The sequence below is a fragment of the Rhodnius prolixus genome, unplaced genomic scaffold (genome assembly GCF_049639745.1).
Source record: "Rhodnius prolixus isolate KJV_2025 unplaced genomic scaffold, Rpr scaffold_11, whole genome shotgun sequence".
NCBI classification, from domain to species: Eukaryota; Metazoa; Arthropoda; class Insecta; order Hemiptera; family Reduviidae; genus Rhodnius; species Rhodnius prolixus.
Genome location: NW_027411625.1, coordinates 13,076,164 through 13,093,688, shown reverse-complemented (window position 1 = coordinate 13,093,688; position 17,525 = coordinate 13,076,164). Strand labels below are relative to the sequence as shown.

Genomic DNA, 17,525 nt, shown 5'->3' with positions numbered 1-17,525 from the left:
AGTGTATTGAATTCTCACGCGGACATCCCGGGTTCGACTCCAGCTACCGGCCCTTAGATTCTCTCTTCTTTGCAGCTTCTTACTGCCCACTGTTTGTAATGAGAGAACACTGTCCAGAAGCTAGCAATGCCCTGAAAAAAAGGACCTGGCGTCAATGACTTTACATGTTAACGCACCTTGAATTAAAAAAAAAAAAAGTAGCTTTGCCACAAAAGACCCCAAACGGTGTTTGTGCCTGAAGACAAAACAGGTGGCCTTACATTAATTCTTCATTTAAGACATATATCTGTCAAGTTTTAAAACATGCCCGCCAATAGACTGCCGAATATTAAAGAAATCTTAAAGAGAAAAATACATTGCTACAATGCATGGATACTGCTTTTACAAAAATTAAAGTAATTCATATTGAAAAAAAATCTGGTGTGATTGACTGTATCGTACTACAATTTAAATTTTTTGAATTATAGGGACATTTCAACACAATTTAAAATGCCCAATACGGATTTCTCCAGAAACATTGTTCATATAAAACTTTATATTATAAATTCCAAGTAAAATATTAAGACAAATAAAAACGATTAAGGCGGAAGTGCGTGTTTGCCGGCAATCTACACAAACCCACATTGTACACAATCCACTTCTCGAGCCTTCTCTGTCCGGGATCGTTGCCAAACCTTTTTAAATAAGTCGCTCTCTTATAAATATCACTGCCAATTGAAGAATGTCAATTTTGACTTTTTTCATAATCACTTTGATGTGATGTAAAGAAATTTTGATTGTAAATGTGAATCTATTATGCCCTTCACAGTTTGGGACGGAAGTATTAAAAAAAAAAAAACAAATGAAGGCCCTAGTCTAAAGTTATATAATTTAGTTTATTTAATTGTTAGGACTTGTTTTTCAAAAAAGAATTTATTCGACAGTTAGTCACAGTTACCAACATAAGGTAAAATGTTCATTGTCAGAAACTAAAAACAATTGCTGATGAGTTCTGTGTTTGTAGTTGGAAATATTGCAGTGAATTTTTCTGACTCCAAAGATGGCTTTTAACGGAAATGAAATTCTCAAGCTTTTTCGAGCTGGCTGAAATTTGAGCTAAACTTTAAATGAAATATTAGTTAATACTTGTGTACCTTTTGCCGTTAAATCAGCCCTTTTACCTTTTTAAACTGTGGTTTTATGAAGGAGACAAGGTGGCAGATATTAAAACTTAACTTGGAGTATGATGCGAGATTTTGAAAATTTTTAACACCCAATACTGGCTTTTCTTATATATATCTGATGTTGATAGTTATCTCAATTGTGCCTCTAACAGTAGTCATTTATTGTGCCGAATTGCATTGATTTATCTAAATTAGAATTTAGGAAATTTGGACATTCAGCGTGATTTAACATTTTTAACATTTCAACGTTCAATTTATTTTTTTCATTTTTATCTTTTTATGTCTGTGATACATCTGAGGTCATTGGCGCCTGGAACTTTTTCCAGTGCCCTGCTGGCCTCCGGCGGACAGAGTTCTTTCTTTTACGAGGGTCGTTTGAAAAGTCCGTGCAAAAATAAAAACTACTTAATTTTTGGGGTAAACCTTTTTTATTTTTCAACATAGTCTCCTTTTAGGCTTATACACTTCGTCCAACGCTGCTCTAGTTTGTTGATCCCTTCCGAATAATAGGATTTGTCCAAGTCTGAAAAATAGCCATTCGTTTCTGCAATCACCTCCTCGTTTGAATAAAATCTTTTTTCCGCCAGCCATTTCTTCATATTGGGGAACAAATAGTAGTCCGAGGGAGCCAAGTCTGGAGAATAGGGGGGATGTGAAACGAGTTGGAACCCTATTTCCATTAATTTTGCGACCACAACTGCTGAGGTGTGAGCTGGTGCGTTGTTGTGATGGAAAAGGACTTTTTTGTGGGCCAATCGTAGGCGTTTTTCTTGCAGCTCGGTTTTCAAACGGTCCAATAACGATGAATAATATGCACCTGTAATAGTTTTACCCTTTTCCAGATAGTCGATGAGGATTATTCCTTGCGAATCCCAAAAGACAGTCGCCATAATCTTTCCGGCCGAAGGAACGGTCTTCGCCTTTTTTGGCGCAGATTCCCCCTTGGTAACCCATTGTTTAGATTGTTCTTTGGTCTCAGGAGTGTAGTGATGTATCCATGTTTCATCCACAGTGACGAAACGACGCTTAAAGTCCTGCGGATTCTTCTGGAACAGCTGCAAACCGTCCTTGCAACACTTCACACGATTTCGTTTTTGGTCAAGCGTGAGCAATCGCGGCACCCATCTTGCGGATAGCTTTGTCATGTCCAAATGTTGATGCAAAATATTATGTACCCGTTCATTCGAGATGCCCACAGCACTAGCAATCTCACGCATTTACGAGGATAATGAAATTTAAGTGTGAAAGTTAACCGCTTCTGTGTGCATAGTTGAGTGGGACAGGTCGTAATGTGTGAAATGGTCGTATGCAGGTATAAATTTAATCGTAATTGCCATTTTTCCTTTTGTTTGGCAACGTTTTGTCTTTTTCATCTAGATTTTTAGGTTATATTACTCTATAAATCAGGATAGGACCTTATTTAAAAAAAAAAAAAAAAAAAAAAATTAGGAATTTTACCTTTTTTTTAAAAAAAAATAAAAAATGTTTACAGTTGGGTTTTTATCAACATTGCACTTTTTCATAAGATTCAGTTTTTGATTATACAGTTGTCCGGACTGTTTAATAACTATTTGAATAAAATGTAAGTTGAATCAAATATTTATGTCACTGCTATCACAGCAGCTACCGTTTTAGAGGAGGCACTCCTCTTAAAAAGGGTTTTGCAGCGAGAAAAGCTCAGTCTATTGCTTAAATCAGTTAATTCATAATATTTGAAGGTTTTCTGAACGACTTATTAAATAAATCGTAACATATTTATACGCTTTAATTTTGTTTAACAGATATGGGGATATGGTGCCGGAGACAATTGCCGGTAAAATCGTCGGTGGTGTTTGCTCGCTAAGTGGAGTGCTTGTGATTGCCTTGCCTGTACCAGTCATCGTGTCCAACTTCTCCAGGATATACCATCAAAATCAGCGTGCTGACAAGCGAAAAGCACAGCGAGTAAGTACTGTTCTTTTAATAATAAACTTGGTTGGAGTTTATATCTTGCACAAATATTAATATTGCTCAAGTCCTTGGGGTCATTTAAGTTTTTAATTTTCTCGGAAACATTGTATGGATCGTACAAAAAGTTCTGGAATTTCAGTTTTCTTCGCTAGTGCACATCTTGAGCTTTCGCTACTCCCTCTTACTCCAATTCTTACAATTATAATTTATTTTGTAATAACAACAGTCATTTTTCCCCCAAGCGTTCAGTCCCTATAAAATAGGGAGCTACAACTGCAAAATCGCGTTTGTTGTTAAACGGTTTTGTCAGGGAACCGGTAAGTTGACCCTACAGTCAGTACTGTGGCCTAATACGGTCTTATTTTGATTATACTGGCATCTATCGTGAGCGTTAACGGAATCGTGTACTTACATTTTTCTAAACATTTCAAATGAATCTTAATTTAATGTTAAAATTTGGGATTATTTAATGTTAATTATTTGGTATAGGGGGTTAATTATCATGCGTAGAATTATGATAAATCAAGTGGAATACCATTACCATGATCTCTTTCTCCCTCTTTTATTGACTTCAATAAGAAATAAAAAATAGCAAAAAGTACCAATTAAAGAAATTAAACAAATAAAATATATAGAATTATAATTCCATTTCAAAATAATTTAATATAGGGCGAATCCAGATTTCGAAGACCCTCAGAACATGAAATGAACTTATAGAAATTGTTTTTTAGAGCAACTTTTCCAAACATCCTGACGGAGCAAATCGTAGTATTAATGTTATCTTAAATCACTTACCGGATTGTATATTAAAACATACTGTAGGACGAATGAGAAAGTCTCTAAAATTTTACCATATTCTACTTTTGCTCTAAGTACTTAAGACTCATTCTATAAGACTGGTGGTATTTCACGTGTCTCAATTTTTTGTTTTTATTCAGAAAGCAAGGCTGGCACGAATTCGTATCGCGAAGGCGTCATCAGGGGCGGCCTTTGTGTCGAAGAAGAAGGCGGCTGAAGCCAGGCTAGCTGCTCAAGAATCTGGACTGGAAATCGACGAGAATTACAAAGAAGAGGATATTTTTGAACTGCAGCATCATCATCTGCTGAGATGTCTGGAAAAAACCACAGTTAGTATGTTTTGAGGTCTACATTCTTTTTTTAATGGCGGTCATAAGACTTAGGTCTGAATTACTTAGGTCTGAATACTCGTACAATCACATAAAACATGAACCGTAACCAACTACACCAGTTCGTGGATCATTGCCGTACTAGATTTACAACTTATTTAAGTAATGTCACGGAATGTAAATTTTGATCTGAATTCTCTGACTCAAAATGTGTAAGCTTTGCATATGACTTTTAGTCCACAAAGTTTGAGCTCACTCACTAAATTTCCAACAAAGTAAAAAATCAACAAGTTTTAGTGGCATGCATTACCGAGTTGTACTGAACCTATTATATCACGAGCTTAAATTTTGATATGATTTCCTTTACTCAAAACATGTTTTCATATATTTCAGCCAATAGCCGAGTGAGCTCACTCAATAAATCAGAAGATAATTATGAACTTAACCATTCAGCCCAAACAGTTTAAGGACTGTTTATAGTTTAAATTTTGGTCTCTATTCTCTCACAAAGCTTGTGATCAGATATTTTATTGCTTATTTTATTTTGTCTATGGCTTCTTACAAATTTAGGATCGAGAGTTTGTGGAGCTTGAAGTACCGTACAATGGAGCTCCAAAACGTCCGGGCTCGCCGTCACCATTGATCAGCCCGACGCATTCAGCTGGCAGCCGAACTGGACTACTGCACTCTTGCTGTGGCCGTTGCTGTGCCCAGAGATATCAGGTATGTCGTCACTGACAGAGCTCAACTGTTTAAATGGGTTTGTTCCAGCTTTGTGTTGGGCTCAAAATCAACTCTTGAACATTATGAGGGTGTGAAAAGAGTGTTTTTGTGATCTGTGGCAGGGCACTCGTCTTATAGAGTAAAGTTTTTCTATATCTGAACACAACTAGGTCTGTTATTACAACCAGAAACCGCTCTGGACACTTAAGGCTTCATGTAGGATTTTGTTATGTCTAGAAGAGAATTTTCGGGATCACTTGATGAACTCCAACACATTGCTGTGGACTTGAATGGCCTAAAGTGAAAGAGTACAAGAATTTCCGATTCTACAATTGCTTTTTGTTTAAATTTAACGTGAGTGGCCTGGTTTTCAAAAACTGGAAATCCGAATGGAAAAAAATTCTTGATGAACTGCTACATATTTTCAGTAAAAACGTTCCATCGTCCTAATTCTTTGAAGTTATGTCATTTGTATTCCGTAATTCGTTGATGACTATGTCAATCCCATGAGAAGTTAGCATTGTGATGGCCTGTTGAAATTTAAGTTAATGTGCCACTAGCCTACAACTCTTTCTTATCTTTATCAATATATGGATGGCCACATAATCTCCTAAGACTGTGTCAGTCGTACAAGTGCTGCAGTTCTTATATTTAGGTTTGACTCAGATAGCTTTCCGTAATTCCTCATCGAAACATTACGTGATGACCGCCCTGAGAAAGTGACTTTCTTGCCAACATCCCTATCACCGGTACCCCGTTGTAGGATTCTTACCATTTATTATATTCTTGTCAAATCCTCTTCGTTAAAATCGTCAATTACCTTCATTTGCTGGTTGGCTACTTTTGCTTGGTCGTTCCCGTTTTCTTGTACTTGGTGGTGAATATACTAAAAGTGTTTTAAGCCAACGTTCTTCATCTACTGGAAATGAAAGCTATCATTTTCTGTATCTTGGAACCATTTGCAAAGCAACAATTTTTTATAAGTTTTTTCACCGCTGTATTAATTATCACCATGTAAATACTGGGCCATAGGACATGACTGGTGGTTATCAGAGGTGTCGGTTCCGGGATGTTAGCTGGGCAAAGGAAGCTTTAAATTCAAATAAATCTGCAGTCTTGTATTGTCTTCTTGAAAGTTTCAGCCAAAACAGAGTGTACGCGTTCTAGTGGTAAAGTTGGAATGTACTGGATGACAACCAGCTTAAAATCGAAATGTCTTTCTCAAATTTTTCTCTCCAGGTCATATGTACAGCTGGTTGGCCTGATCCAATTTATTGTTTTTGTTTCACGGCAAGTCCGAAATAAATCCACTTTTCTTCTCTAATTCGTTTCGACAAACGAAAGTCATTCGGATTTGGAAAAGAGTATTAAAGACGAGAAGTGGTCGTCTGGCTTCTTGGAGAAATGAATTAAGGTGGAAGGTTTTGCTGACTGCTCGAAGCCGGCGATTAATTTTTGAGTGAAACACGCCTAATTTCCCTGAAAGTTTCCTGGTGCAGGGGTCCGCTTCTACAGCTGGTGCTAGAAGCACAGAATGCACGCTAGAGGTCGCCGTGGACCATGTTTTTATCACCCCCTCTACTTTTTTTAAAAATTAACGTAAGTTTTTGTTTAATTTAATATTTAGAAATTTAAGTGACCCTGGGAATACCAACCAGCTTAGTACGAACTGAGTCGACCTCCTTCAGAGTCCAGAGCACTAACCACTGAGTTAATCGCTTTTCTGACCTCTTTATTAGTGTTTTCTTTTTTAAAAAAATCAAACAAAAATAGTCAAATCAGTACGCTGAGCATAGGGGCTAAATGTTTTGCCAAAGACTGTCCAGAAAAACTTTACTCTAGCAACAAGGGTTTTTGCCATGCCACGTAAGAAATCACGGACTTTTTAACTCTTCAAGCAATAAATCCAAGTTGTGCTTAAAAACATTGACCTGCTTACTTTTGGTGGGTTATTGGATAGAGGAGGAAATTAATAAATTGCCATGAAAATTGCAACCCAGAAATGTGGTTTGCCTAAAATTCAAAATTGCACTGTTATCTTTATTAAAAAGGCCAAGCAAAGCTAAGCAATTTTCCTTGTCCCTTTTATTTGTATTCATTATCTATTCATCATAATTTTTATTTTCATTTTTGTAAATATAACTCAAAAGTTAAAAACTCCAAGTCAGATTTTTTTTTTATTAATAGTAAGCAGTAGTTGGTGAATTTCAATTATTATAAAACTAACTTGATGAACCCTTGAGATACTGGATGGATGTGGGTTTTTAAGGAGAAATATTTACCTCAAAAGACCTATATTTTCCTTTGGGTTTTGGAAAAGGATACCAAATGTTTGGTTTCCCCCGAAGAGTAAGATAACCTTTTCGTAATTGGTATGATAAGTTTGCTAGTACTATTTTGGGGATGTGTTGTGATTTAGCCCCATGATTGGTGCCCACTGGATCTATGAGTTTCTATTTGAATAGTAGGTATTTCTAGATCTTTCTCTTAGGATTGGTGCAGTATTAGGAGATCTCTTCTCTATCAGAGCTACAGTATTAGTAACTAAAAGTTTTCATAAGAACCATTAGTAAGTCTAAATATTTCCCTAAATTTATATATTCTTTGGAGCTTCGTTTCCAAATGGACTATGGTATTTCTAGGACATTCCGTCAGAATGGTAAACATGTGCTCATGTGTTCCCATTAAAACTGTCGGACTTTCAAGATTCTCCCTTGAGATGTGTGTCCTGGAGGTATGAGTTTTCACTCGGATTGTGGGTATTTATAGATATTGCCTCAGGATTTCTAAACCTCTTAGTATGGAGGTTCCTCTTCATAGAGACCGCGAGCTTTTCTTAATTTTATCTTCAGTACCTTTGTTATATTTGGGACTGTACGATTCAATTAGAGTTGTGGGTGTTATTGATGTTGCACATAAATGGTACATTCTTTGAAACTTTGATAAGGGCTGTGGGTATCTTTCTTTTGTAATTGGTTTATTATTAAGAGCTATAGAGCGTCCATCTGAACTGTAGGCATTTCTAGATCCTTCCCCATTTGGTGCACAAGTGTTACGAGCGTCTGTCAGAATTGTGGGGATTCTAAATCTTTTCCTGCTGGATTAATGCACTAGAGCTATGAGCATTCTCGATACTTCTGGGCATGCGCTGTCAAGTATTGCATGATCTCATTTTGAATTAAGCTATTGTATCTATGTAAACAAAATAAGATAACAGTAATAATACATATTATTGTAGCTAACTATAATTGTAATAGAGTGTGCACATTAGACATTACTTGGAGTTTTTAATTTATGGCACTTGATAGCTTTTTTGCAGTTAGCTTGTGGAAATATCAGCTTCTGCTAAACCTGTGGGTTGTCATCTCTGATGGTCTAGCCATAACTCTTCTTTAGGAGTTCACAGTCTTGCCAAGCTCAAGACAATTTGCTCACATTAACTAACATACCTCGTTATTAGTAATTATGTTTGAGCTACTCAAAGACTCCACTTTTACTACAAACCCCACCACAATAAAAGCTACTACACTACTCAAACAAATCTACCCCAATAAAAGCTTTCATTCAGGGTTAGATGTGATGTAATTTATTAAAGCTGTAAATAGCTCTGTAACGTAGTTGAAGTTATTTTTTTTAGTTAAAAAAAAACGTAGCATGTGACGCCACCAAAAAAAGATGACCTTATCCTGTTCTAGGCACTTAGCTTTGGTCTCAAAGTAATGAGTTTTTTTTTGTCAATAGTTCTAGAAATATTTCTGAACCAATTATTATTAAGTGACTCATAGTCCAGGGAGAGGTCCCTTTTTGAACCATTTTAGAGCTATGACTGAGCGACTCAACTTGGGGCTCAGTGTAATGTTTTTTTTTTTAAAAAAAAATGCTCTAGATCTATCATTGAGCTGCTTATCTTATGGGATCCCATTTTCAAATTCTAGAGGTATCACTGAGCCACACAGTATAGGGCTCAGTTAATGAGGTACTTTTTAAGATCCTAGAGCTTGACTGAGCCCCAAGAGTTGGTGGAGAGGTCATTATTGAACATTCTAGTGCCATCACTGAGTTACCTAGCCAAAATAAAAAGCATGCATTGCCTTTAATAAGCATGATTGCATGCTAATAATATCTTGACACATGCTTTTTTGACGCCTTTCTTGACGTCTTTTGCCTTCTTTTTAGGTCACCAGATCTTGCTGAATTTGATTTTAAAAATAAATCCAAAGATAATGGAAAGATCATTTAATGAAATTCTATTGTCTTTTAGAGACTCTCATTAGTTGTAATTCTAACTTTTAAGTTTTAGCAAGTTATAGTAAAAAAAGCTACTTGTCAATAAAAAAAAGCTACTAGAAATGAAAAAGTTTAAGTCATTGTATATTCTTACTCCTTTTTCTTGTTGTAAATATTGTTTATTTAAATTATTACATTAATTTCAATAAATAACGAATTGTTAAATTAATCTTATGTAAAATATTGTTGTTGGAATGTAGTCTCGAGAATGAACTCACAAGAATGTGTTTCAAAAAGTTTGAGCATTCTTGAATTTTAAATTTTGTTAGAACATACTTCGCTGTTTTACGGGTATCTTTTTTTTTGGAGAGAACAATTAATCAAATTTTCAGGGCCAAACAAAAAATAATCGGGAACTCCGGGGAACCGGGTCGCCGGTCAAGATAGTTTCCTTTAGCCTTACAACTTCTTTTGGTGGGGGAGGAGATTGTAGGAAACAAGCTAAGAACCGGCGGCTGTTCTGATTTTGGTGGACCGTGTTTGCTTGGCACAGAGATTTCCGCGTTTCATTAAAATGAAAAGAAGAAAAGGTCTAAAGAAGTTAGACCAAAGATAAAAGGGCCTAATAAGACTAATGTTACCCCTTCTTGCAACTCGGGTAGGGAGCCTTTTTAAATTACGTTACTTCTTAGTAATCAGACCATCCCAAGCACGTTTTAGTTCTCAAGCAAAGGATATTATCTTGATTGACTTTGCAGTTTCATGCCCGAACGCGTTCCCCAATTTTCTACAGTTGCTCTCACAGAGGCCACAAATCCCCGTGGAAGCACTGCTTGTGACCAAGGTTCTAAGCAAGGTTTCAGTTGCTTTTATTATAGTTGAGCCCTATTTTTGAAGAATTGCGGAATGTATTTAACTTAATCTAGTACATGCGGAACATTAGCAACTACATGTATTGCGAAATTGCATAGTGTAAGGAAGGAAAAGATGCAAGATGATTATACAAACCATTAAGTATATAGTTTTTACAATGTATATAACCTTTTGTATTTAGTTTTGTTTTATGGCAATAATTTTATTTAAGGATTCATTCGAAACAGATTAAATCGCAATAACCAAAAATAAACTTAATGTGAAACCTGTGCTTGATGTTTTTCACATATTTCTGGAATATTTGATCCAGTAAACGGCGAAACTCATTTCCTGCTCTGTTTAAAAGTTTTTCGCATTAATTATTTTTTGTTGACTATTGTCGAAAAATGAAACTTACAAAGTTTGGTTGTAAAGATAGCAAGCAGTCCACACATTTTTTGTTAAGAACACAGTTGGAAAGCAGCAAGCCATAGTCTCTGCAAACTTTAGGGGCCAGCGGTGACCAATTTTTTAGAGCACACACTCTAGTATTCATTTATATTTATTTCATTTTTGTCTGTTTTTTCGGTCAGAAGAATTTAAATATTTCTAATTTATTTACCATAAATTGTCTCAATCTCTCTCGTTTTTAAGTGGAAAGAAAAAATAATAGACAGGTAGTACAGAAAATGTTTACAATCAGCAAATCGCACAGATAAGTCACAATCAAATCTTTTATTGATTGATTCAAATTACACGAACAATCAGATTACAGAAAAAAACTATCATAAATATGGAAGTAGCAACTAACACAAATACTAATAGACTGACAATACTAACAATGATGTTGAATAAAATGAATAATGTGAATAATAATGATGTTCATTTCAGACAGAGTATCAAAAATCATCTGGTTACAAAAAAAATGAGAAAAACGTTGAAAGAAAAATCTCCGATGTTAGATCAAGTGATCTGTGATCTGTCGCTTTTCTTTTCTTCTCTAACTAGAACTGATCTCTTGCCAGTTCGACTTCCAAAACTTTCATTATTTTGATTCCCATATTTCTGCTAATCTGTATTATTCTGATCCAACCTTTCTTATTTCCCCAAATAATTCATTTTTTATTTTTTATCAAAGTTAAAAAATAAATATCCTAGTCATAATTACTATTACACCGATGGTTCAAAAACTAACTGGGAATGACTCTTCTTTCCTAATTCAAGAGTCACTAAGAAACTTGTTTATTGATGGGAGATCTGTGCGTTTGATATTGGTGTGTAGTACCATTGCGGGTTAAAAGAAAAATAAGAAGCTGATGTTGGGACTAAGGAAGCTTACATAGATATCCAGAAAGATTCCTCTCGATTTCAAACCAGAATCTGTTGCCAATCACATCATTCCAATCACTGGCCTGCAACAAGTATGTAGCTGACAGGGATCTATAGTACAAAGTAAGTTCGCTACATGCCAACATAAACCTGAATTTGCCTGCAAAAATAACAATCTATACTTTGAAGTGTGTCACTTTGTACAAACTATCTACATCTAACAATATCTACATCTAATCAGACTTACCACTTGCGCCATGTTCTATCAAAAATCTTAATTCAAAACTAACTTTCTACGACAAAACCCATAAAACCTATGTAAGCCTACATTTAATTAAGGCTTAATTCAGATAGCCCAAGATAACCCAAATATACTCCTTTCATCCTTTGCCAGCTTTTCTTTTACGTCTCCAAATAACATAATAAATTTACTAAATTTTTCAACTATTTATTTTATTTATTTATTTTTATGAAACACAAGAGGCAGGAATAGAAGTGTTTCGCGGAACACGCTTTGAGAACCATTGCTTTAGTAAGTAGATCAGCTTGAAAGCCCCTGGGCACTTTATTGTTGGATGTCTAGAGAGATCTATTACAGTCTGCAACATCAACTACTAGGACAAATTTTTGGCTAAAGGAAGCTGGCTGGCTTAACATTCTGCAATAGGTCTCCGAAAAGGCCGATTTCTGAAAAGACTAATTTTAGCCTTATTCTCTCCAGAAAAAAAAACATCATTTTTAGGATAAGCAGACTTTCTTTATGGACACCTAAAATTTTAAGGCACTAAATTTGATTTCATTGTATTGTAATTTATTTCTATTTATTTGTATAAATATATATATATAAACCTATACACACATACACACACAGATACCAGGGTGAGTCAACAATCAAATTTGTGACAACATGATTCTTCAGTGTGATTGCTCTTCAGTTTAGATCTTATGTAAAAGCCTATCATTAAAACCCTCAGCAACAGCCGTCATAAAAGATTCCTAGTGAGCACTGCTAGGAGAAAATCATGCTTTGCCTAGGTGTGAGTAAGCTGGTCCTTTCAATTGATGAATGTTGTCTTTATACCTTTTTTTCATTACCGTTACCTGAGGAAACAGACGACCCAGCAAGCCCGCCCATACCTCAGGATGTGATCAAGGTTCTAAACAGGACATCTAGTATCTTCCCGTTTCCCGAAGCTTCTTCCTTTGCCCTCACTGAACTACATTACCTTATCCTTATTACCTTCATTATTACCTTCATCTTCTTCGGCTGCACTCAATGATTTTACAATGGCCCAGAGAATAGTAGCTCAGGGCTTTTAGACTTGTTGGAATACTGTAAAATCTCATAGTCTAACTAATTTACCTAGTGTTCAATCATACCTTTGCACTAATACTCTCCACCCAAAATGATAATAGCTTTTGACTCACCTTGAGTATCAATACGCTTTAAAATAGTTTGGTGTCGCTAGATTTCAAGTTCAGGATTGGTTAATTTATTTATTCCAATCATTTACTTAAGCATATTTTTGTTTAATAATAAAGGAGAACATTAAGTATAAATTTAAGGCAATCATGCAATAAATTACATTTTTAGAATTTGAAAACTTATATCAAATTTTTGAGCATCTTGTTAAACTTCTAAATAATAAAGTCTTCCTGATAAAAAATTACAATCAAAGATTCGAGTGTATTTTTAATTATTTCCTGTTCAGGATATTATTATTGATCTTTTGTAGGGGAAATGCTAAACTGCTTGGAAAGGGGGATAACATCTTGAGCTCTGTTTATCGGAAGAATTGTCTGCGTTTTTTCACCTGGCAATTCAAAAATTATTTTTGTGTTCACTGCTTATAAATACTGGTGAAAATACAGAGTGGTAATACAAGGTTTAGGATGTCATCTGGGTCTTAAAGAAACTAAAATAAACCTAAATCTTCTATTTTTAAGCATGATTGACGAAACGTGTGCGACCACTTTATTTTTCTGTTCACTTCAAAGGGTATTTTATCAGCCAAAATGAAGTTTATGCATTTCTTATCACTTTTTATGCAGAGTTTTGAATTTAGGGCAGTTCTGAGGAGGCTTTTCCCCTGATGTCCCATTTCGTGTGATGTACATTTTCAGAAACTGGATAATTTTAGCAACAATCAGATATATTTGAAATTTGGAGGTAGGAGAAAAATGTGTAAGTGTCCTCACAAGATTTTTGTTTTTCAGCTTTCCTTTTTCTTTTTTTTAATTTTCTCAAAAACGGCTGCAACTGTTTTCAATAAACTTGGAGTGATGTAGCTTATCTTATACGATTAATAGTTATTTTCATTTGTTTTCCGGCCTTTTTTTTTTTTTTTTTTTTACAGCCTTTCGGAAACAATGATTTTATAGGTGCTCTGGGGGCGATAGATATATTCTGATATTGAAAACATAATAATTTGATTCTTGCGTTTTTTTTGGCGGGTAGTGCAATCAGGTCTCATCTTCGTGCAAAGCCAAAAATTTTATCTGGGGATTATACGAAAAACTCGTAAAACTGTGGGTGGATATTATACAACATTAAAATAGTCGAAAAGCTTCAAGTACGGACAGTATCAAAATGCAATTATATTTATTTTCTTATTATTTGAACCCAGTTACAAATTTACTTATTATGAATGTTTTAAAAACATGAAAATCAAAAATAAACGTTTGTGTGCATAGCAAATAAAAGTATAATAATGCCTGCATTTCAGGCGGGGTTGACTGCCTACTACCGATCAGATGTGGGCGGAGGCGTATAGTTAACATAATTTACTTAAATTTTTCATTTAAACTCATTAAATAAAATCTTAAGTCAAGAATCAAACCAAGTACCACTATTCGGCTAACTGGCGCCCACTGTTTTTGTGCAATATAGCTGAACCTGTACCCTTAAATAGTTAATTAGAATAGAATACAATAGTTACCTGTAAGATCTTATACGTATATCATTTGAATAAGATATAAATATAAAAATAAAATCGTTTTTGAATTAGAATAATCATTGATTTTAGTAATAATTAATAATGTAATAAAAACCACATGAGTAAAACAATAACAAACTAAATTCATAAAGCGTAAGTGTAGATCCGCATTTCTTACTTCCTTTTAAAATGAAAACCCAACTGTAGCTGGCTTCACAAGAAACTTGAACACTGAAGCGATACTGGAAAGTTGGCGCAAGTGGATGCACAGGGCATGCTCGAACTGCGTCATGCACAAATAAGCTGATACTTAGAGAGCTGGACTTAATCTAGCTCTCCAACTAAACATTTCCTTTAAATCAGAAGGCTCGCTTAACAGACAAGTGTAAACTAAAAGTTTAAAGGGTAATTAGAATGGGGCTGGTGGTAAATAGTGCGAAGTATGCTAGGGCTTTCATGCGAAGACTTTTGTTTCTATTCGATAGTATTTTTTTTTTTACAGAGGCGTCTTGCTGCTCAGGTGAGTTTCTTCTATGATTAGAGAGTTTTCCCTTAGACAGCCTTCCTAGGGGGGGCCTTTCTTTCTATTTTTCAGGATAATTCAAGTGAATCCCAAGCATGCCAGAGTTTCTAAAATGGTCGCCTTTCAAGCCAATTTGTTTAAAATTAATTTTAATATTTATGTCTATTTTTACGGGCGGTAGTGCCTATTATTATTTTATTATTATTATTATTATTATTATTATTATTATTATTATTATTATTATTATTTTTATTATTATTATTATCATCATCATCATCAAAAAGTCTATTTTTATATATAACTGAAAAAAAAGCACAAGAGAAGCCTTCGAAGAACACTGTTAATAAACTGAGTTGGGCATGGATTTTTTTAATTATTTATTTATTTAATCACTCAGGATGTGTGTTTTTTAATCCACTGTATGTGGATAAAAGCTTCAAAGGATTAAAATTAAATTATTTATATAAGTTTTATTTACCCCGCTGTAGCTTTGAAAAATATTGTGTTGGTTAATTCTACCATGGTTTTATTGAGTATGGGTTGACAAAACCAGGACGTTGTAATAATCAATCGGCACGCTTATCACACCTTGAACAGTGCCAAAGGAGATGCTTATCTGCTTTGATCATAAAAGCTTTGTTAACTTGGTTTAAAAAAAAGTCACTACTACTCAAGTTACTACTTGAGACTGGGTTTTTTAAATGGAGACTCAGGACATATCATAAAGCGGCGTGCTTGTCTTTTAAACAACAAATCAGTAAGAGATGCTTTTCTTGGTTTGATCATAGAAGCTTCTTGTTGAGTATAGCTTTCTCTTAGAGCAGGGATGTACAGACCGCGGCCCTGTGTGGACTCGTTGGCGACTATTATTGTTGATGCAATTTTTTTTTTTACAAAGAAGTGAGGTAGGTGGCTAAGTCACGATCAAACTTTAGAGCGGTTTATAAATTTAATTGATGGAATAAAAATATTCATGAATGATAAACTAAACATCCTGACACAAAAAGTCCGGATTGATTTGGTGACTTTGCTTTGCTGGTTGCCTTTACTAGTCGCATAAATACGCGGCTCAGACCGAACATCAACTTTAAAGCCTCATTTTCTTCTGTCTTTGCATTCAAATTACTTTTGAGTCAGGAAATTTAATCCATTTCCCTAATAACAAGGAAGTTTCTGGAAAGTTTATCACAATGTTGATATTGTGAATGTACTGTAGCTAATGTGTATGTGTTACAAAATTTTGCAAAGATTAATAACTTAATATCAGCCTTCAACGTAGTTTTTTTGATGTTCAAAAAGTATAACCGTTGCGATATATTTCGAATTCCTTCTGCTCTTTTGCCTCAAAATGCTTCCGAATCTGTAAAAACTCCCTTACATGCAAAACAATGAGAACTTGCCATTAAATTTAACAAAGAAATATATTAAAATTGTATCTTGGTGTCGAAAAAACAAATACAATAGTTGCCACAAGCATAATGCATCTGTTATTATTAACAAATCGAAAAATAGAAACCACTTGACTGTTGAAAATTTAGAACAATTTTGCTGTTGGCTATAACTAAATAACCAAAATCAATGCAATATCAAACATCAGAATAAATTCACTTATTTATTTATTTATTTTTGTAATATTTATGCTAAGTATAAATGAAATAAACAACACATGATAGATAACTTTTTTCTTTCCTTTCTTATTTTGCGACCCTCTCCTTAGTCTTGAATGGATTTAGGTCGGTCTATCTTTAGGCTCTTGGAAATAACTGGTCTAAGCACCTTTTACTTAGTGCAAAATGGTTACCTTTGACCTTTTCACGCTGAGTGGTCTCCATTCAGCTTCTTGTATTCATAAGCTGGACACCTCACCTTAATCCAAGGATCGTTCTAGTTCGTTTACAATGCCTAGGTCCAGCTTTTGTAGCTCCGGTACTTTATGTTTTCAGATGGGCTCAAATGGATGAAGCCATTCTAAACTTCTCCAGAACCTTAACTCCATATTTAAATAAATATATAAATAAAATCTATTTTTAACTCGATTGAATCAACCACAAAATTGTAAATCCAAACTCCTCCAAAAAACGAAGTGGCGAATTTTATAGTATTATAAAATAGAATCAACTCTGAGCTGTTTAGTAAATGGGGGTGAATCGGAAGGGCCTCATTTCTGTTTTTTCTGAGTAACTATGCCACCATTTTGTTTTTTTTAGGCGTTTGGAGAGGTAAATTATATTGTAATGCTAATGTAAATCTAGTATTTATTTATTTAAATAGCTCATAAGCTGTAACTAAAGTATTAGTCAGAATTAGCTGTAGTAAATTTGTTATTGTTTAGCTTCTAGCGGTTTATATTAGCAACTTTAGATTATCGTATCTGTTATGAGTTAGACGAATTTAGGTTCAATTCAGGTTGATGCTTTAGATTTCCACCTGTACTCAGGCCTGGTATCTCATGCTTCTTTCATCTTGAGCAATGCTCTATACGTACAGCTTATAGTTTCTGTGAATTAACGTGTTTTTCATTTAGTTATTGATTTTTGTTCTTGAACTTCCGTTTTTTGGGCGTAGGTTTAGAAAACTTGTCTTTCTCTATTTGCCAACAGAGTACCTCCATATGGATCATTCCTCTCACTTAGCAAACCTCTGGATCATTCTGAAACTGATGAAGGCACAAATTCGCCCTGAAACGTTATGTAAA

The 17,525-nt window shown here is 34.7% G+C and overlaps 1 protein-coding gene across 3 annotated transcripts in view; it reads left to right on the top strand.

Annotated features, from left to right (window-relative positions):
- Shal (Potassium voltage-gated channel protein Shal) overlaps window positions 1-17,525 on the top strand; it is a 37,526-nt gene that overhangs the window by 8,894 nt on the left and 11,107 nt on the right. For 2 of the 3 annotated variants that reach the window (XM_074138573.1, XM_074138572.1), the window contains exons 2-4: window positions 2,945-3,107; window positions 4,052-4,240; window positions 4,811-4,963. In XM_074138573.1, coding sequence (XP_073994674.1) covers window positions 2,945-3,107; window positions 4,052-4,240; window positions 4,811-4,963 — 505 coding nt within the window. Of the gene's footprint in view, window positions 1-2,944; window positions 3,108-4,051; window positions 4,241-4,810; window positions 4,964-9,139; window positions 13,052-17,525 lie in introns of those variants that run through there. The other variant, XM_074138574.1, reaches the window with a different exon arrangement.